The following is a 25,268-nucleotide window of genomic DNA, read 5'->3' as shown; positions in this document are numbered from 1 at the left end:
GCACAATGTGTTTCTTTTACCCATCTTTTGATAGATAGATTCTCAAACTCACTGAAAAAAACCAACACGTCTGTTTACTCTGCCGCTGCGCTGACACTGAACTCCGAAATAACTACAGATATAATTTGATTTATGGAATATTAGAGAGTTTGTGAAAGCGATCTCATTTAACCCGTGGGCTTGGGCTCCAGAGGCAGGCGTCTCAACTAATCGGGCCCTTCACTCGGCAGAAGTGGACATCTTGGAAGCCGCCCAGGGCATCAGATGGTCAGCGATGGCTGGCACCGCCGCCGCATCCACTCGGCCATCAGCCGGCCAATCGACTCCGCCCGAGAGAACGGCCGCCGTTATGGCGGCCCGGCAGATGGGACCCCGTCCTTCCCCTTTCTAAACCCACCACCGCGAGTCGCGGTAGAGGGGGCTGCTCGTGTCGGGGTGGCAGCGAGCGAGGAGAAGCTGTAATAATTAATGACCGAATATCATTGTGTGTGTGTGTGTGTGTGTGTGGGGGGGGGGGGGGGGGGGGGGGGCTCGCAGGAGGGAGCCATAAAGCCCATGTCCGTGATTCATATGCGAGGTGTCAACCCGTTGCTTGAGAAAGGTCGAATTAATGGGACAATATGTATGAAAATGGCGCTGGGAGCCGCACATAAGCCACCTTGAAGAGGAGCTGGAGTGCTGCTGTGCTTTCAGCCCCTAACACATCTTTTAAGAGGTTATTTTAATAACTATTTCCTAGCTTTGCTTCCGTGAAAATGAAGCTTCTTTATCAACCAGTTGCACATGGTCATGGGTTTGTTTCCTGCTGTCATTAATAATGGTTTTTATCATGGCTATAGAAGGGGATCATTCCTCATTAAATGTTTAAGGACTTTGACCTTGATCAAATTTGAGATTTTGGTTTTATTGGAACTTGGTTGTTGGGTGCAGTATGAGATAAGAACACGTAAAACGTTGTTTTTTCACATGTTGGAGGTCTGCGTGCTCCACCAATGACTTTCTATTTTTAAACAAGACCAGTAAAATGCTGTTTTTAAAAGGCATTTTGAAATATTCCGCTGTATCCAGGTTTTCCCAGCGGATTTGCGAGTGAATCGTCGCGGTAGGTTGAACACGGCCGACGAGCTGACACTGAGACGGCAGAGTTGGGGAAGGATTAGCAGGGGAACGGGAGTCAGAAGGTGGTGGTGGTGGTGGGGGTGGGGGGGGCTTGGTCAGAGGAGGGGAATGCTGGTATGGAAGTGATGCGGAGTGGGTGGCGTTGGCTGGGCTGCGATGTATAGACCCGGGGGGTGCTGAGCAAAGGGAAAAAATATATATATCGGTCACGAGACACAACAAAACCCCCAGGAAATTGACATGAATGACCTGCTCAGCTAGATCCGACACATCCAGATGTGTTGCTTTCCGTCATTGATGTAGTTAAAAGTCACCTCGCTCATTAGATACTGCACGCGGCCACTCGCCGTGTGATGTAGCGCCTCTTGATGTCACACTGCGCCCTCAATCGAAAACGTAATGACGGGTGTTTCTCTGATTTAAGTCCATCCTCGTTGATTTGAACGGGACGACCAAAATAATAACAATAACAACCCCATGTTGGTGTAAAAACTGAAAAGTTGAATCGTGGATTCAGAGCACCTTACCACCCTTAAGATATTAGATTCTCATTCTTGACTTTACACACGGATGCCTGTGCAGTTTCTCCATTTAGATTACTCTTCAAGCAACGCTGCAGACAGATGTTCACAGAGAAGAGATATTCGGACCCAAAACGCTGCCGAGAGAATGCATAGATGGCAGGAGCCGTGCGGGATAAGCTGCAGGAATAATGAGCAGCTCCAGGCTGATGTTTACTCTCGTTTTCTTCTTCTTCCCGCCATCTGCCTGCAGAACACCTGCCGGAGAAGCCTGGGAAGAAAAAAAAAAAAAAGCATCTGTACGCCCATACAGTAGTCAGGGAATATAGATTTAGACTGCTGACATTTCTACTTCCCTTTCACTCTGTCACTCTGTCTGGGTACATCATGTGCCTTCAGAAGAAAGGCAGGTTACACACACACACACACACACACACACACCCGCACGATGTGCCACCAGAGCATCATTATGTGAAAATATATTAATGATTCTGTTTCTCAGACCTTTTACTGTATAGAACTCGTATTCGCACGTTGCAGCGACATCGTTTTTCACACACATTCAAATACATAATGCACTTCTTTCTTTGCTGATCTGATGACAGACAAAAGCTGGAAACCTGATTTCTCTGCAAATGTTGTACTTACTTATTTTAAGCAGCTGGGTAGACAATGGTGTAGTTTAATGAGGAGCCGGCAGCTTTTCGGGAGGCGTTTAAAATATGGGTATCAGAATCAAATGTTGTATATTGAATGGAGATTGCTTGCAAACAAAGGCTGCGTGAGCCCATTTAACTTCTTCCTGATTGGATCGCATTACTTTGAAGGATGTTTTTTTTCCCCCCTTTCACCTTTTAGTTCTTGGCCATCTCTCCGTCTATTTACTCTCCGGGAATTATTAAGCTGAAGAGAGCACGCAACGACAATTTCACAATATCTAATCTAAGTGCTCTGTCAATAAGCGCTTTTCACGAGAAGGTCAATATTCTCTCTTCATGTGGCAATATAGCACTTTCTTAGGTTTAATAGGCTGTTTCAACAGGGGCTGGGAACACGTCGGCGAGATTAATCACAGACTAAAGTACCCCTGTCACTCTGAGAGCATTTGCTCTGATAAATTGGTTGTACATTAATGACCCAGCTGTCGAAAAGCCTACAAATTCATCACGGCCCCCAATTACAATTACGTGTGTGTGTTTCCTGGTCTTAATTTATAGGGCATCGGTGTAAGAGTCTACCGGGCGTTGATTTAAAGGTGTAATTAGACACAAGCGTCAAAAGCGTTTTGGTTTCCTACACAGAAGTTTTCAATGGAAAGCGGCTTCGCGCTTCGGGGAGCCATTCGTCATAATTTACCCCCGGGGGGAAACATTTCGGCCTCTTCAAATGTCTCCCGTGGAGAATCGAGATGCTCAGATCGTTGCTCCGAACCTGACTGAGGGGGCTTGAGCTCCTTCCATTCAAACGCCACGTCGACTCAAGCAAAGAAGGAAGTTTAAAGTCAAAAGCAAACTTTACAACATGCACTTGTAATTGTCATGAAAAATGCAGTGCTGATATTTATAAATATGTTCACGTGTGTAGGTGCATATTCCCGAGAAATATGTAATCACATCATATTTACGTCCCACACCCACACCTGCTCTCCCATTCGTGCCATTCATACAAAATCAGAGATACGCATGCATGTGTGTGTCTGAGCAACCTGAAGCCACATTCGTGGGATTCTGCCGTCTCCCCTGTGGCGTGTAGGTGCTGAGGAACCCGCGTGCAGGAAGTACCCGAGGGGCGAGCCGCTGGTGAATGTCGACGGGACGTCCCGCCGGTTGGCCCTTTCTCTGTGAATGGATTAGAGGTCAGTATCATCCCGCCGGTCCGGAATAATCCGAGGTTTGCTGTGCGCAACTGATTCCTGGATATTTTTTATTGAATAACATACTAAATGCAGTATAAACACTCCTGTGGGCCAATTTGTGCTGCACTTACCATGGACACATTAAATCTTTACATTATCTTCATGCTCTCAATGATATTTGAGACTATGTCGACCATTGTGTTTTAAAATATTTTTATTTTCTTGCTCACACATGCTGGTCATTCTTGCACACACATTACAAAACGTAACATAAATGTGTAATTGCCTCTAATTTAGGTCATTTTGTGTTTTAGTAATTGCACCCAAAGGCCGCAGGCATCATGTCTACTGAGTTAAACCCCCGAAAAGCGATGCACCGTCATTAGAAACCTGTGACACCATGGAGCCCGGGGCTAAAAACAATAATTACACACGGTGCATATTTTACATTTTCCTTTTTAAAATAATGGGTTGTTTAGTCAGTCATTTGCTGGCTAGCCTGCTACGCTTCTCTTATTGTGTCCTTGCTTGTTGTTGCAATGGAGTGCTTTGAATATAAAGATTCCAAAACCTTCTGTGTGTTTACAAAGTGGACCAAACGCGACCGCTAACTAAACCATAGCGTCATTTGGGCCTTTTTAGCTTTTAGCATCGTTATCCGGATCGGTTTCTATGACGTCACGAGCGGGCGACATGACACCCCCTCCCCTCCCCGCCCCTCCACCCACAACAACGCACAGCGGCCTTGTTTATTTTTTCGCCCTCTTGTCTCCTCTCCCTTTGATTAGGACTTTGCTTAATCCCTCAGTAGGCCTCAGTTATAAGCTTTTTAGTAATGACCTGCTTAATCCTCCTACTAGAGATAAAACGCAGAGGCGCATTAACTCCAAAGCGGTTTACTCACTTCTTGGCTGCTTCTAAACAAAGCCTGTATTATTGAGCAAGTTCACAGGTTGGCCTGTAATGTGGGTGTACATTTGTTAAGTGAGCATCCATTGCTCTTGTAGGACAGGTGGTCATGCTCAGAATAACTTTTTAGTTGAATGATTTTATATGGAGTTATTGTTTCATTGAACATTCTCTGACTATAGTTTTAATTGGGACGATATGCTGGTTCTCGTTTATAGAAAACGGAATATTTCGTGGCTTTGTGCTGCCGAGCAACAAAAACAAGAAATCACACATGGCTTTTTATCTTCCTGTATTTTTAAATCAGAAAAAATGTGTTTATGATAAGTTATTGCCAGCCGCATTCTTGGGGTCTCTATATTTGGAGGCCTTTTAATACAGTTGGAGCAACTATATTTAAAAGACATCGGCATCTGAAGAGACTTTCGGTTGCACCTCTTTTTAATGGTTTGCTTGCATCTCCACCCGACCGTAAAAGTCCTTGACGTGTGACATCAGACAAGTGCCGGCTGTCACTCAAGCTTGTAGCTTAGCAACCTTGACGAGACAACAACTTTTAATCATATTTTTGAATTCCTGTGACCCGTCTGTTGGAGCATTTTAGTCCCATCGTGCCCCGGAGTTGCGGAGTGTAAACATAGCTCTGTGAAAAAGAGAGCCGTTTACATACCAGCCCTTCTCTTCAGGAGCTAATGTGTATAATGGCGCCACAGTCAGGCCGTCGAAATAGAGATTTAGAGTGACTTCACTGGCTCACTAAACGGCCGTGGGTAAAGATGCAAGTTAATTTTTTTTTTCCCCCCCACTGTCAGCTTTTGCCTTGAATTCACGCCGATGTCGGCACAGTATGAAACCACACCAGACACCCACAATGCGCGCACGCATACACACACACACACACCCCCACAGGAGCTAACGTGCCTCACAGCTTCAGCATAAGCGGATAATTTACAGGCGGTCTCGAGCGCGTACCTCACTTCACCCGTGGTGGAGAGCAGTGAAAATGTCACGGGTTTAGTTGGGGCTACAACACCTGCGCCGTACGCCGTGCACGGGGCCTCGCCTCCGAACGGCTCCCCCGAGGAGGGGGAGGGGGGGGGGGGGGGGGCAGCACTCAGCATTTATTGCTGAGATGACTGCTCATGATTTTTACGGCGCGGGACAGCGGCGCCACAAAGCAAACTCCATTCACCCGTCCTCACGACCACGACAGAGTTCAGCTGCCGGGAGGAGTTTTTAGATTTAACAAGGTCACCGATTCCTTTTTCAGCATTTTATTTCATGATGCCAAACCTTTTTCATCACCATGTAAAAAAAAAAAGCAATGCTAGTACCCATCCTTGCGACCAGAATATGAAGCCATCTATTGCCACATATGTTAAACATAGAGGAATTTGCTTGATGATTTGTACATTACATTAATAAAATAAGATACAAATCTACACACAAAAATTCCTTCGGAAGTCCACAAACCATCTCCGCTGCCTTCAGAGCGTGGAGCTCCGGGTTTGTTTCTGCTGCACCGCGTCACCAGCTGGTCAGTCTCCAACCTGTAGGCGGACTCATCCACGCCACAGATGAGTCCGAATCAGGGTTGGTGTCATTGGGCGAGCTCCAGGAGCCTGACTCACTGGTGACTGGAGGCGTACGCAGAGAAGAGCAGAGGGGACACAACGCAACGTAGTTTTAAGCCCCCCCGGGCTCACTCGCAGCATTCGATGAAGCGCCCACAGATCCCCCCTGACGCCCCTACAGTCGCTCCATCGCGGCTGTGAGGGGGATCGCTCACAATCTGGAAAAGGTCTGAAGCCCGATCTGCACAAGCTGAAAAATAATCCGGGCACGCGGGCGCCCTCGAGACCTCGGGAATCCCTGAGTGTGGAGTCGGCCGTCCTGTTGTCAGCCCGATACCATTAAGCTATTATGAAGTCAGGCGGGATTTATGGGTACATGTTGCTTCCTGGTTGTGATATAATGCCCGTTTTATTTCTTATTTAGCTTTTGATTATGGGACGTTTTAAATCATGGATGAAGGACTGCTACGTATTACCATTTTCTTTATTTATTCACGTGACTGCTCTTTTCTCAAATGCTTGAACGTTTTGTCCTTACAATTGCAGAAAGAAAAAAAACATATTTTAGTCTTAAGATGTTTAGCGGTTTTGTTTGACCATTCTGCAAAACCTTTATTTTTTAAGTAAAAATTGTAAAAAATCTAATTTTTGCATTTAGTTTACTTTTTAAATAAACCGCCACAAAGTAACATATTGCTGCATTAGAGAAGCTGCAGCCAGTGTAGGTTCTGACATTTTTTAAAGAAATGGCAAATAATTCGCTTGAGTGACGGCTCAATCGACCACTTTGTGGTTTCACCTTCATGTACCACTCATTTAATGTTTCCAAATAGCTTCAGGATGAAACTCAACCGGGATGCTTTGTATTGAGCTAAACAAAAGAACCGTAGGAACCTTGTCAATGTGCGACAGGCCTGTAAATATGCAACGAGAGGTTTTGATTGGACACACAATGTTTATGTGAAATCCACAAAACGTCCCTCTAAAAAGCAGCTGTGTGAAACTCAGGCTGTTAATATTTGGCTAATTGTAAAATAGATTAATGGTTAATACAGGGATTAAATCACCAAGTGGACCCCAACAAGAAAATTACTTCCCAACGAGAACTAATATGCAAACGCTTTCCTGTGGTCCTCTTCTGACCTTCCTGGTTCTCAGCATTCAGGGATCATTCAGGCACAAAGAATGATCCAATCATTTGAAAACCTAAAGCCTCTCTACAAAGCGCTGCTTGCTATTTAAGGTTAAGGCGCTTCTCTATTTCCTGAGGCGGGACTCTGGGAGCACATGAACTGAAAATCCGCTTTTGTTTTCCAGGGTTTTTCCCCCCCCCCCCCTTTAATCTGTCAGGCGCCAAATACTTTTATACTCAAACAGTTTGTCTTTCGCCTCCTGTCAGGTTGCATCTGTCTTCTTTTGATATTTACCTTCGGCGTAGTCTTCACTCCAGATCAAAACCGCCGCTATTCCCAGAGGGATTATAGCGATGCGACGCTCCCCGAGTTGAGTTGATAACAAGTGGATTACACAAAGGTCCATCCATATCTCCTCGACAACTCCTAATACCTGAAGGATGAAATGGAAAATGATGCATGCGACTGTCCCAAAGCCTTTTCTAAAGCTGCAGATTGTGCTCGTGGGGTCAGGGGAAAGTTTGCCTTTGTGATGAAAAAGAAGATAAATATGACTCTCGAACATGAAGAGGTTGTTAAAAAAAAAAAAAAAGTTCATACAAATCTTTAAGTGAATCGGCAATGCTGCTGCTCTGGGTGCAACCGTCTCGTAATGGATGAAGACAACGTGCACCGGAGACGATGCAGCTTCCGTCTGTGGTTAGCCGGCTTCGTGATTTTTAAAATGAGCAGTGGATGGGATTTAGAAACCTCCTCATTTGTGGAAACGCAGTAAACGAGGACGTTGGTTACGTTTTTTGTCCACTTGGATACCGAGGTTTATCAAATGGAAAAGACCAACGCTCCAATTTACGTTTTTTTTTTTTTTTTAATTCATGATGGAACTATTTCATTTTGCATCCAGGGGGTAAACGGTTCTGTTTGTGTTGTGCCGTTGTATCTTTATTAACTATCGCATTTAACATGGAACATCATGCTTTTTTAAAATTTGAGTTTAACCTTCTCGTCTCGTGTTCTCTCTTCGGTCTCTGCTGACCTGCTGCTCTATAGATGAAACTATAGCAGATATCTTAATCTCTCGAGTAGATTTCAACCAGGTGATAAATGATCACCCGTGAATCTGTCTGTTTGGACGCGGATGAGAAATGAAAAAAAATAAACGGCGAGAGCTCCAACCTGAATCAAAACACTGCTGAATTTTCGCCCACAGCCAGTTAGGCCAACCACTTTAAAGACTGCACAAAGCAGCACCTCATATATGTGGCAATGACACATTTTGAACTAAAACTATACCAGAAATACAACCTCTTTCAATCTTTCTCGTGGAGAGAACGAAGTTCAGTTGTGTGGTGGAGAAAGATGTTCACTGCCCTGTTTCCTACTGACCCTAAATTCAGTGTCTGGCTCTTGTTTAACTCCGACATCTTAATTGCAAAAAGAGACGGATCTTCATCTTCTTCAACTCCAGAAGTCCACCTTCCTATTCGGTTAGCGCCATGCAGACCCTTTACTGCATTATAATTTCACTCTGCGTTGCTGGAGGACATTGCTACCTTCCAATTAACGCGCGTTAATTGAGCTGACCTTTTGTCAGTGTCTAGTTTAAGGTGGAATATTGAAATTAACTTGGGGAATAATGATTTTCCTCCCCCTTCCTTTGTCATCAGAGGACCTGACTGCTTCGTCACTGTAATGGGGATTTCTTTGAGCGGTAAGCTGTAATTAGTGTGGAGGAGGAGACCTCGGGACGTATTGATTTCCCACTGGCTCGGTGCAAATGCCAGAGAAACACAGAGGACACGAAAACGTGGCTCCAGACTGATTCATCCAATGGTGTGTGTCATCGACTCGCTTGAGGTCTTCGTTCATATGCAATTAGGCCCTCCGCGGAGCCAGAACTAAAATAGAATCCGTGCAATGCCCAGTGTTGTCGAGCTGTTGATATGCACTGGGATAATAAACGTGGACCAGAGTTTAAAATACATTCCAATATTTACAGTCAAATAAATGAATGCATGGGTGACGCATATAATCTGATAAAAGAAGGTAAACGAGTCCCGACGAGACGGTAACCTTTCTTATGGCTTGAATTTGGAACCGTCCATGTTTATCTAACAAACAAACCAGCTGTCTATTGGTGAGCATTCTGTTCCGGTGGGACAAAAGCCAGGCCAAGTGTTTCCTGCCCTTTGTGCTAAGCTAACCGGCTACTAGCCCCGACTACACATCCGCTGTCCATGTTCTCGATAGAACTCTCAGCGAGAAGGCGCACGCGGGCGCCTTTTCCCAAGTGACCCGGTGAGCAGATAGAAGAGTCCGTTAGTCGCGCCGAGGAGCGGGAAGGAGTCTGAACGACAAAGGAGCGGACAGTGGTGGTCTGGTGGCTGGTCGATGTGACCTGTAAGCACGCGCTTGCATTCAAAGCCCAATCCAGAGCCTCTCATTGCTCACAGTACACTGCCGCGCACTTTGCTTTACCATGGCTTTCCTCGTGGGCACCCGAGGGAGCCTATATGTCTGTTCTATGAGAAGTTGTTCCAAACGGCATCCTCTGGGGTTTTTGCAGAGTGTCACAGGATTCGCGTCACTGTCCCTTTTCTTTGTTGTTGTCAAATTATTTGTTTGATTTGCTGCAGTTCTCGTTTTATTTATTTTGGTTAAACCACTCGTACAGATTTCTTCAGGTGTATATATATATTTTTTGATATCTTGTTGGCGTTTGCAGGTTTCTCATCAGTTTTTGACAGAAATGCTACACAATGAAAGCAAATATTTCACTTATCCCATCCTTGTTTTCAAAATGATTTCATTCATAGTCTGACGTTTTGTATCTACTGCTAAATATTTGAATATTTTTTGCTGAAAAGACACACACACACACACACACACACAGCCTGTCCTCAAAGTCCAAAAGCTCAGACATTAAATCTTGTAAAGACGTGTCTCCAAGGCGAGCGTAGCGGAGAAATCTGAAAACTGAGCCTGATGAAAATCAGTTTTCACAAACAACCCAGTTTCTTTTCCCCGCGTCTCGCAGGCGAGCTGCGACCATGCGCTGCCTGGCTGCCCGGGTGAACTACAAGACCCTCATCGTCATCTGCGCCCTCTTCACGCTCATCACCGTGCTGCTGTGGAACCGCTGCTCCAGCGGCTCCTCCCATCGCTTCCTGCCCCGCGACGCCTCGGCTCCGAGCCCCAAGGCGGGCGACGCCAGCATCAGCAGCCAGCAGCACCCGCCGCAGCCCCCCGAGCCGCCGCCCGTCGTCGGCTCCGGGGTCAAGTACGAGGACATCGACTGCCTGGTCAACGACGAGTCCACCATCAAAGGCCGGCGGGAGGGCGCCGAGGTGTACCTGCCCTTCAGCTGGGTGGAGAAGTACTTCGACGTGTACGGCAAAGTGGTGCAGTACGACGGCTACGACCGCTTCGAGTTCCAGCACAGCTACTCCAAGGTCTACGCGCAGCGCGAGCCGTACCACCCCGACGGGGTCTTCATGTCCTTCGAGGGATACAACGTGGAGGTCCGCGACCGCGTCAAGTGCATAAGTGGGGTGGAAGGTACGTTTAAAAAAAAAAAAAATTTATGTTTGATACTAGAAATATCAGGATCTGACGGCTGGTGAGATGTGCTCGTAGAAAAGATCAAACGTCTCTTCTAAGAATAAAATGCTCAAAAATAGGAAATGTCTATTTAACATTTATTCCTCTGACATATTATTTTACAATTTGGTTCCTTTTGCAGATTATTACCGTTTTCAAATCTGAAGGTTTCTTTTATTCATTTGACTATAACCCCACAGGAGGAGGATTGATTTCATTTTTAATCTTGACTTTACTGGTATTTAATAAACCCGTGTCACTGAGAAATAAATGATTTACTTTTAAGTTCGTTCCAAATAAGTGATGCATCATAAATTATTTGCTCGACTAACAAGATGGATCCATTTTCACAAGCACCTACTCAGTCTCTGCCACCCATTTCCAAACATTGTCACCCTTTCTTTAACACGGCCTGAAGTGATGTGTGCGAAGTCATTTAAAATAAATTATCTTAACGTTGACGCAATCAGCTTTTGTATCGATGTCAGACTGGAGGACTGTTAAGTGAGTGTTTCCCTCCCTGTCCCTTCCCACTTTGACTCTTTGAAAGTTGTTTTCACTTCAAGGTTCCTTTGAAAATAATTACCCAGAGGGATCAATAGCTCATTTCAAAAGGCTTTTAGTTCAAATCACATTGTCATCAATATAATTCCGTCGCCGCGCTTAAAGAAGTCGCCCTGTGAAATTACAATAGATTTTTATTATTCTGCTTTCATCATCAAATAACTGCAGCCACTGGTAACAGAATTTAAACACTAAATATTTTGCTTCCTCACTAAATCTTTCAACAGTGAAATTGACAGAAGAACAAGATGACACTTGTAATCCTCAAGGAACCGGCCTTGGGTTTTGTGAGGAGTCGTAATAGAAATGTATGTATTCACTAGCAAAGAGGCTGCTCCTCTGCTTAGCTTGATGAGTAATGAATGCAGAAGCAATTTGCTATTTGATGTTGAGATGGATTATGCAAACTACCCACATTGGCTATTTATGCTAGGCTATAACAGAGAAAAACCCATACACACACTAGTTGTCTTTATAGTAAAATCTGCAAGAAATATCTGTGTCTTTCTATTTAGTGGGCTGTAATTGTGTGGCTGCAGCGATCACAGAATCTTGATTAGTTCCAATAGATTTGGCTGATTTTTCTTTTTTTTTAATGTTAACCGCAGGCCCCACCACGAAAACACATGCCGGGAGGGAACACATAAAGCGGGAAATGGGTCAGACGGGAGTCCACACACTTGCACGCACACATTGGAGTTAACAAGGTCCATTAACGAAGCCCGAGGCTCGCCGCTATTTGGCACCGCGCGCGCCCATGCATGCACACCTCTCCTCGGCTTAGCATCGTTTCATAGGTTGAAATAGCAGTTCATTAATTAGCCCGTCACGGTCCGAGTTGCAACACGGCTGCAGCAAGGTCACAGGGAGCGTTTCTCTCCCAAAGCACCCTGCTGCCGATGGTGAAGTTATTTAACACTAAAATGTTCATTAAATGTTGTCCCGCCATCTTGTTTTAGGAGTTAAAACCATGCACATGCACCCAGATTGTTCCCGTATGTCAAGCGGTGACTCGCTTTTTTTGAGGTACCACAGGGATGGGAAAAGGAAGAAAAAAAACGTTTAAATGGAGAGAATTTCAGATAAATTAGTCTGAAATTTTAATACAAAACTATGCTATCAAGGCTTTTATTATCAGACAGACATAAAAACACAGCGCTTTTATGTGCCACTACTTGTCACGTCTCCCCCCTTGCGTATGGTTTTATAGCAGGGAGGGGGGGGGTTAGAGATTGAGGTCTTTCTTTTCCTCATTGCGAAGAACAAAAGTTGAGGATAATGAATCTCCGGCAGCCCGAGCACTATTATTAGTGGAAGTAGTTAATCCTCTTTCAACACCCTTCTGAATCACGTCCTGTCTCCTTCTCTGTGGCTCGCGCTTTTTTCCCCCTTTATCTTCACTCGCGGCTCTTGGATGAAAGGTCTGTGGAAACCGCCGTCCAAGCCAGACCAGTGTGACTCCAAGCCGCTAGTTCGTTAGAGGGGACCGATATTCTATTCCAGTGTGAGACCCGTGTCGTGGCCCAGGGGGGTCAGACCCCCGGGTAACGGGCGACCAGGTCCCACGTTCTGTGAGACCCTTAGGAGCAGAAGGCGGTTAGTGCGGCTGAATAAACCCGGTCGGCCATTCATCGTGGAGCTGCACACTGCAAAATGCGTATTATAATAATGAATGACATCCTGTTTCTGACTGCACACGCCGGCCTTTTCAGCTCCGGTCCCCACCTGTGACATCGGTTTTGGGTAAATTGGCCTTTTTCTGGGGGGGGGGCGCAACAACGGACACGTCTCTTGATGGAGCGCCGACGTTGGCCCCTTTTACAGGGTCGCTGACCTCTCACACCAACGAGATGGCGGGGCTCTTTTGGCGGCTCAACCTCTCTCACACGAAGAGCTTAGAGCCGTTCGGGTAATTGGACACGAAGACCCAGTTTTCCGGATATCTAGGGAAGATTCCGCCCTTTTGGAGTCATTAAAATATGCGCGAGCTTAACAGTCAATTCCACGCGGATTACCCGGTGTTATTCAGTGAGAAGCGGCGCGTTGCAATATGTTGGGATTTTAACAGCCGCTGGACTTAAGTTGTCAGGGGACACCGCCAGTAACGAGACAAGCATGCAGAGAAGTGTGTGTGTGTGTGTGTGTGTGTGTGTGTGTGTGTGTGTGTGTGTGTGTGTGTGTGTGTGTGTGTGTGTGTGTGTGTGTGTGTGTGTGTGTGTGTGTGTGTGTGTGTGTGTGTGTGTGTGTGTGTGTGTGTGTGTGTGTGTGTGTGTGTGTGTGTGTGTGTGTGTGTGTGTGTGCGCGCTTCATGTGGCACCCTACGGCGCAGCTTGTAAGAATATGGATTACATTTCTTGGTAATCAACATTTGACTGGTTTAAAGAGGTGGTCGTAAGCCGTTGACTCTTCACCTCTGCTGTCGAGTACAGCCACGTGGCCCCAGAACAACATCCCATAATCAGATGTTTCTTTTCAGAGGCTCGTACGGCAGTAAGCAAAGTAACAGACCCAGCCCCAACATGAGTGCGTTATGGCGTTCCTCTCCGGAGGATGGGGCTTTGGTGTGCGTGCGTGTGTGCGTGTGTGTGTGTGTGCACTCTGTCACCAGGTCTTTAAGCGAGCTATCTGTTAATCAGAGTGATCCTCCTGCCCGAGCTGTTCCTGGCTGGTGAGCCGGCCCGCCCCGCCCCGGGTGAAATGCGGTGGATTAGCGCGCGTTCGGAGCTGGCGTTCTAAAATAAATAAATAATAAATGCCTTCCGTGTCAGATTTGAATCTCTCACATCTCTGCCACAGTCGTTTATTATTACTTACTACAGATTTTAGAAGTCTCACACTGTTGTTAATATCAATAATTCATGTAAGAGCATTTTTTTTAATGAATGCGGTTATGAACTCGATATGACACTGCGCAGAAAAGACATTCATCGTTCATCAGAGAAAGATCATTTATTTAGAAATGAACCATCATGTCAGCGGAAGCATTTCCAGACACTATGAAAAAAGCACCGCCAGAAGAAAAGCTATTCCAGAAGCATAATGTAATATTCATCATGTCTCTCGTATGAGAGGATCTCGTCTCCCTGCGTCCCCTCAACGTCCTTGTCCTCCTCTCCCTCCCAGGCGTTCCTCTCTCCACGCAGTGGGGCCCTCAGGGCTACTTCTACGCCATCCAGATCGCCCAGTACGGCCTGAGCCACTACAGCAAAAACCTGACCGAGCGCGCCCCCCACGTGGAGGTCTACGACACGGCCGAGGAGCGGGACGGCCGCGCCGGCGCCGCCCCCTGGGCCGCGCCCAAGGGCTGCGTCCTCAGCCGCGTCCACGACAAGGCCCGAGCCACCTCCGTGCGCCAGTTCAGCGCTCCAGGTACGTCCACCTTTTTCCCGGTAGAGTGTGGGGGGGGGGGGGGTGAAATGAACACGTGAAATGAACTTTTTTGAGTAACAGGTCCCGTTTTTAAAAAAAAATGTATTTTACTATGCTGAATCATTTCATTTGGATCACGGGGCCGGCGCCGCTTTAATCCGACAGAGAAAGCGGGCGCATTCGCTTCGGTCTATTTTCTGCCGCAGATTAATGCCCACTTGGTGGTGTTTGCGCCGCGCTGGATCGACTGGGAGAACAAAACGCCGTGTTCCTTGTCACGAAGATGGATGTCACCCGCGGCAACATTGATGAGTTTTTCATTGTTTTATCGACGACACAGAGGAGGGACGCTTAGTCACGCTTTGGCCACATTGACGAGTCGTTACGATCTGTTGTCAACAAAGTGATCTGCTGTATCCGTGGACTATTCCTCTTGAGCACGTCACATTAATCACATTTACCCGCCTAATGGCTCTAGTTCTCCGGGATTCTGCGAAGCTCGACACGTGCCGGTTGGATCAAGAGGACCGGATGCGAGCGGCGTCGTATTGGAACGCTTTGAACAGGATGTAAAAAAAAATGAAAAACATTCCCTATAATCGCCACTGTCACGGTTTGGCTTCGCTTCCTGTTTTAGTTTGAAGTTTCATGTCTCTTGTGGTCCTGGGTTAACTTCACTTCCTGCCTTGTCTTGTGATTGCGTGATTGTCTCCACCTGTGTCCAATCACCTGCACCTCCCTTGTGTATTTAAGCCCTGTGTGCCTGTTGTCCCCTGTCGCGTCATTGTCTATATGTCCCTCGTCATTGGAGCACGTCTTAGTTTGAAAATAAAGAGCACTTTGGATCGAGAAACTCTGCGCCTGAGTCCTCACTGCATCCTGCCCCAGCCCGAGTGTGACAGCCACATTTGTATCTGTTGAATTGTCCGCCCGTGCTGCCGGATTCCAACTCCAGGGAATCTGATTGATTCCACGACTCATATCGCACAGTCTCCTTCTTCATGCATCAAAGGAAAATGAACTCTGAAGAGGGAAAATCTAAAGGCTGTCTGCGTTTTCACTCCCGTCGTCCTGTGTTCAGGGCTCAGAGTTTAGGTTCAACTCTCTTTACTCAGCTGTCAATAATTGATAATTCAATGAAACAGAAAAAGAAACCTGGGCTCCGTTAATATAGCGATAGTTTTGTGAAAGGTGAGGCGCCGCTCTGTCGTTTCTGATGTCAACATTAGAGAAGGGGCCTGTGTTTTTAATGGATCGATAGTCCGGCTGATGACGTGAAGGAGTTCAGTTCACACATTCCAGGTGTTGTTGTTTGAGGATGCTCGTGGTTTATTTAATACTATGTCGACAAACACATTTGTGGAGCCAAATTCATGGCTCGATTGTTTGAATTTTAAAACATTTTCTTTAAATTGTTAAATAACAACAGGGCGGACAAATTTGATTTAGTGTCACATCTGTAAAATGACTGAGGACACGAGGTAGATGAGTTATTTTTGGGAGAAGGTCTTTTACAAAGTGCTGACTGAGCCGTCTTACTTCTGCTTTGATCTCCTGCTGCTAATTCCAGGACTCTCGATTTCTGTCTCTCTGTGTCCTCCGTTGAGCTGTTGCGTCCACTGTAATCCCCCCCATCCCCCTTCCTAATTCCTCCACTTTCACCCTTTCATCATAAACCATTACTTTTTTTTCATTTCACCGCTCTCTACCTTTTCTCTCTCGCTCTTTCCTCAAACATCATCATGTTTTCATCATCGCCCCATGGCCCCCCCCCCCTCCCCCCCTCCCACCTTGGCTGCTGCCTTCAGTCTCCATTAATCTTCCCTCGTCTCTCCACAGGCTTCAGTCAGTTTTCCAGCCTCTCTCTACTCATTTCCTCCCACTTATCGCCCCGTCAGCCCGCTGCAGCTTCCTAAACATTGCAATCACATTACGCTCTCTCCCTTTTAACGCATTATTGTGCTCTGTTATCCAAACTTCCCCCCCCCCCCCCCCCCCCCATTGTCACTTTCTGTCTCCGCCGCTGCCTCCCTCCATTTCCTACTCCTACTCCCTTGCCACCCCCCACCCCCTCTCCCCCCTTACTGTATCTAGGACACTGGTGTTGAACAGCCTCTCAAATCCTCTGACAAGTGGATCAATCGTCTGTCCCCTGATAATCACCGACCATCTGCACATTCCTGCATGGGCGCCGCCCGCCGCAGAGCACCCTCCTCCTCTGATTCCCCCCGTGGTCGTCTTTGATACTTTCACAGAACTGCCGTAACAAGCAGCGTGACCCGAGCGCGGAGATGCAGCGCAGTGACTGCGGGCCCTTTACAATTATTCCGCAAATGTTTGTGTTTCTTTGAACCAGAGCAATCAATAATTAACCACTTCATTACTGTTTCAATACTCAATTGCCAAGTGACGGGAAGAAACTGGAATCGAGCGGAATTATTAACCAATTAACCGGTAATGAGAATCATTATTCGTGGCCATTAAAACACAAAGACCTCCCAACGGCATTTCCTGCAGCAGGCGCGGCCACCGGAGGACGTGGACGAGAAACCAACCAACGAGCGCTGGCGCCCCCCCGCCGCTCGGGTCTTTGGCGTCCGCGCGGCACGGGCCCGACGCGCTCGCTCGTGTTCCCTGCGCGTTGCCGCATTTGCGCTGACGCGTCCGTCTGCCGCCAAACCGCCCGCAGGGGAGGCGGGAACCTCGCCTGTGTTCCCTCGCCCGTCCTTTATTGACGCCAGAGTCATCACGGGGGCCAGAGTACAAATCCACTTACTCTCTGCTTTGCCTTAAGTAATGGATTTATGAGTGCATTAAAGAGCCGGAGTCATCCAACGGGCTCCTGCCAGACTGGCTCGCTCCCCCATTCTCCTCCTGATTGACTGCCTTTGTGTCTCGGGCGGCCTCGTCTGCCTCTGCCTCCTCGGCTCATGTCATGTGAGATGCGATCTCCAATTGTCTCTCTCCCTCTCTCTCTCTCTCTCTCTCTCTCTCTCACCTTGCCGCCGCCCTTCATTTTATGGACCGCTGCACTCATTCTTCTCTTCAGCCTTTCCCGAGCTATCTCGGAAAAGATTTCTCTGTCTTTGTTGTTGTTGAGCTAGCTGTGCAGACCGAGTAACTGGGCCAAAGGTACGGCGTACATTTAATGCGAGCCGCTTGGTGGACGCGTGGAGTCTGAATACCCCGGCTCCTAACTTTAAGGAAAAGTTATATTCCCTCCTCCTAATGAAGCGCTGTGTGCAGTGACACGTCTGTACTGCACATCCCACGAGGGGCTTGTGTCTCTGTGGTTTGAGGCTCTTTCTCCCCCCCCCCCCACACACACACACACACACACTCACTCTCTCTGCAGGCCACTTCAGTTTGAATGAAGCTGTGTGGCTGCTAGTGATCATTTTTGAACGAGACTGCACATTGAATCTGGGGAACGTGAGGAAGAAGAGGAGCTTTTTGTGGGAACACGACATCAAAGGGAGACCGACTCCATGTTCGCGGGAAACTGTCATTCTGCTAAAAACTGTCCAATGTCAGTAATCGTCATGTTTTTTTCAGACCAAATGCTGCATTTCGTCGCATTTTGTCTACAGTTCATTCTACACGTTTTTACCAGCCTCCCTTCTCTCATCCGCCCCCCCCCCCCTTTAGAGTCCTCTGAGGGCGTGTCCCTCCAGCTGGGGAACTCCAAAGACTTCATCCTCAGCCTGGACCTCAAGTTCGTTTCCAACGGCAGCGTGTCTGTGACCTTGGAAACCACGGAGAAGGGCCCGCCCTTCACCATCCGCTACGTGACCAGCGCGCAGCTCATCGCCTTCAAGGACCACGAGATCACGTACGGCGTCGGGCCGCGCGCCGCCTGGAGCACGCTGACCCGAGACCTGCTCACCGACCTCAGGAAGGGCGTCGGCCTGTCCAACACCAAGGCTGTGAAGGCCACAAAGGTCGGTTCCTGTCATTCCACCGTGCTCGAGTCGACAGTTAGTGGACTAAGCATTTGATGGAGGATTAGTTTTTATTAAGTCATCGTTTAGGTTGTTTTCAAGCAATGTTGGTTTCTCATGTGTGTCTTTCTTCATCCAGTGTCGATAAATATCGCATTTTTTATTTTTAGATTCCAGCCATGAAATGCAACATGTTGCTTCCTTCATCTTGAGAACTTTGTGGCCAAATAATAGAATCCTTTTATTGAATAAAGGCCTAATGAGAACTCTCTCTCTCTCCCAGATTATGCCGAGACGGGTGGTGAGATTAGTCCTACACGGGCGGGGCTTCGTGGACAACGTCACCATCTCCACCACCGCGCACATGGCCGCCTTCTTCGCCGCCAGCGACTGGCTGCTGCGCAACCAGGACGAGCGGGGCGGCTGGCCCATCATGGTCACCCGCAAGCTGGGCGAGGGCTTCCGGGCCCTGGAGCCCGGCTGGTACTCGGCCATGGCCCAGGGCCAGGCCATGTCCACCCTGGTGAGGGCCTACCTCCTCACCAGGGAGCCGGCGTACCTCGGCGCCGCCCTCAAGGCGGTCGGACCCTTCAAGGTGCCTTCGGCGCAGCACGGGGTCAAGGCCGTGTTCATGAACAAGTACGACTGGTACGAGGAGTACCCCACCACGCCCAGCTCCTTCGTGCTCAACGGCTTCATCTACTCGCTGCTGGGACTCCACGACGTGAGCGAGACCGCCGGCGAGAAGCTGGGCCGCGAGGCGGGGCTGCTGTTCGCCCGCGGCATGGAGTCGCTGAAGGCCATGCTGCCGCTGTTCGACACGGGCTCCGGCAGCATCTACGACCTGCGCCACTTCATGCTGGCCACGGCGCCCAACCTGGCGCGCTGGGACTATCACACCACGCACATTAACCAGCTGCAGCTGCTGGCGTCCATAGACAGCGCGCCCGTCTTCAAGGACGTGGTCAAGCGCTGGAAAAACTACTTGAAGGGGATCCGTGCCAAGCACAACTGACCACGCTGACTCCCCCCCGAGACGGCTGAGTACAGAATGTGAGGCGAGTGGTCACATTCTGTGTGTGTGTGTGTGTGTGTGTGTGTGTGTGTGTGTGTGTGTGTGTGTGTGTGTGTGTGTGTGTGTGTGTGTGTGTGTGTGTGTGTGTGTGTGTGTGTGTGTGTGTGTGTGTGTGTGTGTGTGTGTGTGTGTGTGTGTGTCCATAATCTAAAGGAGGAGATTTTTCAGCTGCAGCTCTCTTGCAGGTTCTCTGACTGTAGCTCTCCCTCCCGTGTTTGTGATTATGCACAGACCTAGTTTCAGAGTGTGTGTGCGTTCAGAGAAGAACACGTGTGTGTGTGTATGTTTTAGAGTTTAAGACTATATGACGTTAGAGACGGATACAAAAATGTTTGTTTTTTTGACCACTTCATCCGAGATTTGTAAAGTTTATATTAAAACAGATCCAACATAAGAGGGAAGCTGACTGTGTTTATGAGGAGAACGACTGTATCTCGTTAATGGAACGTCTGGGATTCAAATCCTGCACTCTAAAGCTTTTTTTCTTTTTTTATCAGATAAGCCGCAAGACACAGAAGTTTTATTTCAAGGCGTATTTTTAGACGCGCCATGTTTAAGCTGTCAGGTGATCATTCTGCTGTTTTTCCTTTTGTAGAAAAGTGCTATGCTTCCAAACTGGCTGCTTCCAGTTCTCTTCTGAATCAATGAATACTTTCAAAATAATTAGAGGAAGGATTGAATTTTAGTCTTTTTATTCTTCTTTTCTTTCCTTTCATTCAAATATGAAGCTACAGGATTAGTTTTTTCTGTCGGGAGGAATCGGCTCCTCAAACCCACCACATCTGGATCCGGACGGTTTAAAGCGGTTCTGCTCCTTGGTTCCTACCCATAATTCCACTGTAATGTTTTTAAGCTGTTGTTTAGCCACATCTGGGCAGCGGTGACTGAATGCAGGTAGCATGCAGCCTCAGCACCGGTGGTCCTCTTATTGTCCCTGAGATCATGAATAAAGTCACGGCATTTCTAATGACCCTTTTCTGGGATGTTTAGAGACTGCAAACTGTCTGCTGCGTTTCTTAGTCTGTAACCAGAGCTCACTGAAGTCCCTCAAGTGGTACAAACAAACTAAATTATTCATGTCCCGCTACACGGCTACAAATAGTTAGCTTTGCATCACTTTGAGTCGCCATCGCTGTGTCCCTCTCATTAGCACATTTTGGGGTGAAAGCTGGAAACACATTGAACCCCCTCGTGTCGGAGTTGCCTAGAAGCCGACTGATGATCCTCAGTGTGCAGACGGCACTCAATTACTGCTTTGGAACTCATTATTTTTAACAAGTCTCACTATAATATATATATATATATGCACAACACACAGGCCATGCTGATAAAGTCAAACTAACCCTTGTTTTCCTCTTTGAATTTTGGTCACACGTTTAAGGTTTTTTTTTTTCTGCCTGAAAGCTCTTGCTCTAAATCTTATACCTTCAGCTGATGCTTGCAGAAAGGTGTCTGTGTGTTTTAGGACGCGTTGTGTCGCGTGTGTCCGGGACGGAGGGACGCAGAGCGGCGTCCCGGGAGCACCTCATTCAAACAGACAGAGGCAACGGAACTGAAGGTCTTTAAAGCGTCTACAGTAGATATTATATTATACTCCACAAGGTGCTTTTGGTCATTTTCATGTAAACTTTCCACTATATCAGAATGTCCCTCACCTGGTAACATATCTGCCTGCATTCAGTACTGAGGGAGGAGGTTGTAATATTTCAGGAATAAGGTCATAACATCGAAAGTAAAATGGAAAAAGGTAACCATCTAATCTTTGACTTTATCCAAATATAACCACTTTAGTCATGAATTATTACGACTTTTATTTTTTTTCCCCATTCCCCCAAACCTTTTGATTTTATTTCCAAATTGTTCTTGAGGTGTATTCTGTGGTTAAGGGAACGATATTGATGTTTATGATGTAAAACATATCAAATATCCAAGAAAAGAAGTATGAATTAACAATTGCACACTTTTTTTTCCATGTTTTTTTTCCTCATCCATTTGTCATTTCAACGAGTCCGGTTGAAATGTGTCATTCAAAACATTCAGGAACAGAGGTTTAGTGTTTTGAACGACTTGATTTACTTTGTTTATACCAAAGTCATTAATTTTAAGTGTGTCGGAAGTTTCCCGTTTCTGTGCAAAGCGACTTCCATTCAGCATTTAACGATGTTTGGTCTCCTAGGAGACGTCGCCTTTTGACAAATGCTACTTTCTCAAATGCAGGTTAGTAAATTATAGCAGAGGAGACGCATAAAACTTATCGTAAAGGGGAAGTGTGCAACTAGAGATCAGTACGCCAGGCGGATGGTTCTCTTCTGTTTGAGTTGTTTTTTTTTGCATCGTTTGTAGTTTGTATATTTTTGCAGAGGAGTAGGATGTTTAATTCAATAGTCATAAGCACAAAAGGCATTCATCGTTTTTTTTTTTTTTCAAATACCGTCGCATTTTACATTTTTTGTTTTGTTTCCCAGGACGTTTTTGTGCGACGCCTTTTGTTCGGAGCGCAGCGCTGATTGTGGGCCGTGCAGCGGGTGTCACAGATCACGGCTTCTTTTGATTCATTTGAGTGTTTCTGTTTCTTTTTCCGAGTGACCCGCCAAAGTCAAATGTGATTTTATGCAATAAAATGTTTACTGGGGTCGTGAACGCCACAGGAGACCCGCAGCGGATGTACGGACTTTGCAACTCAAGCACAATGTGCAAATGCTACCATTTTTTGTAGTCAAAAGGGAGAGAGGTGTTTATATACAGAGTAAGTCCTTGTGCTTTAAAGATGTGCTTTCTAAAGGTGTAAAAAGAATAAAAATGCATTTTTCTTAATCTTCTGGTCAAATGTCTTCCTGTTTCTGTTTGATATTAAACCGCATAAATGTATAAACCTTTTCATATGTTACAAAAAAGTAGTTTCTCTTAAATTGTTCCAAATACACAGATGTTTTTTCTTAGGGTGGCTGGTGGACAACGTCCACTCAAACGGTTTGTTCACACTGAAGAAATCCGACCCGGGTAAATAATGGATCCTAATTGGTCTGTTCTGATCCGGAGAGACGGACTCCTCCACCTCCTGTCACTCACTTGGCCTTTTTTATTACTTTCAGACATTTACGCCATCCAGCCACAACGTTCCCGCCTCGCGTCCCATTCACCACTTCACCACCTCCTTCACCTCGACGCTAACGATGTTCCAGTAGTCCTGCAATTACCCCCCCCCCCCCCCCCCCCCCGCCACCACTGACCCGATCGGCCCGGTCTCTCTGTGGCCTCTGATGACATTACGGTAGATCTTTGGTTCTTGGGGGCTCCGTACGTTTGCCCACTGGGGGACATTAACACGCCGCTGAACCCTGCGTTATTGGATTTGTTTGTTTGGGCCTCCTCGGAGAACGTCGTTTAGATGTGGAGGCATTTAGTGAAATGTGATTCACGTGGTTTGTGATGCTCTTGTGGAGATTTTCTACCAAATGCATCGCAAAGCGAAACAATTGACGTTGTGGGAAATCTTTTCAGCAAGTACGTTTTTTTTAGTTTTGTTTTTTGCCTTTTGGCAGTTAGTTACAGCTGAGAAAATCAATGTCTCATATCTGCTCATCAGATGGATACGAGCGTGCTGGTAATACGACCTGCAGCCCATAGATTCGCACAAAAGCTGGACCCGGGGGGGGGGGGGAGGAGAGAGAGAGACAGCTACCGATGTTCTGTGCAGAAATGAGAACAATCAACCTTCCAGCACCGATTCCCATGTTCCGTCTCCCCCCCCCCTGTGTACAGCCGTTTACTTAATTAAGAAAGTGTCAATCTTCTAATCAAATTCTCAGTCTGCTGTGACGCGTCTTCATCTGGTCGCAGATATCAAACTCTGCTCCGGTTGTCTTCTAAATAAACCCGTTGCACTGAAAGACGATAAATGCACCGGCTCCCGCTCCGAAGCCGGTAATCGCTGTTCGTTGCTGGTTGGCGTGCAGCCGGCCTCCTCTGCTCCGAACGCTGGAGACCATGAAAGTCTGTCGGCATTCCAGAGTTCTTTGAGTTCCTCTCTGGATTCAGTGAGGAACACGCTGCTTTGAAAGTCTGAAATCCAACAGAGAAGAAGAAGAAGAAGAAAAAAAAGCGCCTGGAGTCGAACAACTATTAATAATGTATCAGGAGGGGGGGGGCGCGTCTGCCTCACACACACACACACACACACACGCTCCTCATCTGGAGACACAAACGACACCTCATCAACCAAACCACCAGGGAGGCAGCGAGCTTCTGAGCAGCTGAAGTCTGTCGCACATCTGCCCCTCTGAAACCACCACAGGTCACGCCCCCCCCCACACACACACACACACACACACACACACACACTTGTGCTTAAAAGTGTGAAGACAATGAGGGTTTAATGAGGTAACACGAGAAGGTCATGGGGGGGGTAAAAGTGAGATGATCGGGTGGTTTTTTTCGGATCACATGACTGCAGCGATGGGAGGCAAATATCAACCCGACGACACTTAAGAGCAAATGATGAGTATTTGAGAGTATTTTTATTTTCACACACACGGGACATTCACCCACTGTTCATGTCCAGTGCAAAAAAACGCTCTACCTTTCCAAAATCCATACTGTAAATATCAAAAATGATAATACCAGGATACCCCCCCCCCCCCCCCCAGTCACCATGAAATTCTGCCTCTCCTTACCCACAATCCTCTGCACAGTGGATTTCTGAGCAAGAGGGTCAAAGTTCAAGGTGCCATGACATGACTAGTAGTCCTAACATGACTGCTTGCTGTTTTATGTGCCACTTTGGTAGTTTGATCTATAACGTGCAAGCTGTGAAGTCAATGTAGAGTAAAAGTGGAGTTAGTTTCCACCACTGCACATTTATTTAAATGTAATATCGGTGGTGTAATCCTTCAAAAGAGCTTAAAGACATCTGAAGTTTGCACCAGCAGCGACTGGATGAATTCTTAATGTGCAAGGCTTCGCAGTGGTGCTGATGTAACACAAACATGCAGGACTTAATACAGGAGGCCCAGACTGTGACCCAAAGTGAACCTGTTCCTTTTTCTCATTAACAGTCAATAAGAGAAGCGGCAGCACATTTGATTCACTGGGAAACATTTAGCGGTTCATATCAAAAGAGTACAAAGGCAAAATATGATATCTAAGGACAGAGTTTAAGGACACAACTTCTTTATAGAGAACCTTCTTAAAAAAAAAAAAAAAAAACAGGTTCCTTTTCATTATGCCTCTCCACAGCGCTCCTGTTTGGAAGCGCTGCCCCCTGGTGGTGAGATACGGCAGTACACGCGTCTCAGCAGCAGCAGAGTGTCTTATGTAAGTCATTGATTCAGGGTTTCCTTTAGCAGTGCAGCATTTAACTGACGTAAATTAAGTGAATATGTATTTATTTTGTTTTTAATCACCTGAAAATGAGAACCGTTCCTTTTTACTCGTTACCAAAGATCATTTAAGGATTCCTGTGGTTCTGGCCCCATTGATGTTTCAGTTTGTTGTAACCTCACTGCTAGATTGTGAGTTAGATTTGTGTTCATGTCTCTTGTATTCATCAATTTCATGAGTTAAGGTTCAAATATAGCTTACCAATTGGTTTTATGTAATTACAAGTGAT

At 46.7% G+C, this 25,268-nt stretch overlaps 1 protein-coding gene across 3 annotated transcripts in view; it reads left to right on the top strand.

Annotated features, from left to right (window-relative positions):
- Nucleotides 1-21,406, top strand: part of glceb (glucuronic acid epimerase b) — a 34,839-nt gene extending 13,433 nt beyond the window's left edge. Inside the window, exons 2-6 of one of the 3 annotated variants that reach the window (XM_037455932.2) lie at nt 3,393-3,495; nt 10,149-10,669; nt 14,399-14,644; nt 18,293-18,585; nt 18,869-21,406. In XM_037455932.2, coding sequence (XP_037311829.2) covers nt 10,162-10,669; nt 14,399-14,644; nt 18,293-18,585; nt 18,869-19,600 — 1,779 coding nt within the window. In that variant the 5' untranslated portion in view covers nt 3,393-3,495; nt 10,149-10,161 and the 3' untranslated portion in view covers nt 19,601-21,406. Of the gene's footprint in view, nt 1-3,392; nt 3,496-10,125; nt 10,670-14,398; nt 14,645-18,292; nt 18,586-18,868 lie in introns of all 3 variants that reach the window. The other 2 variants (XM_037455949.2, XM_037455957.2) reach the window with 2 other exon arrangements.
- Nucleotides 21,407-25,268: the final 3,862 nt, after the last annotated feature.

The sequence above is a fragment of the Pungitius pungitius genome, chromosome 4 (genome assembly GCF_949316345.1).
Source record: "Pungitius pungitius chromosome 4, fPunPun2.1, whole genome shotgun sequence".
Lineage (NCBI taxonomy): Eukaryota > Metazoa > Chordata > Actinopteri > Perciformes > Gasterosteidae > Pungitius > Pungitius pungitius.
This window is presented reverse-complemented; position numbering and strand designations above follow the sequence as displayed.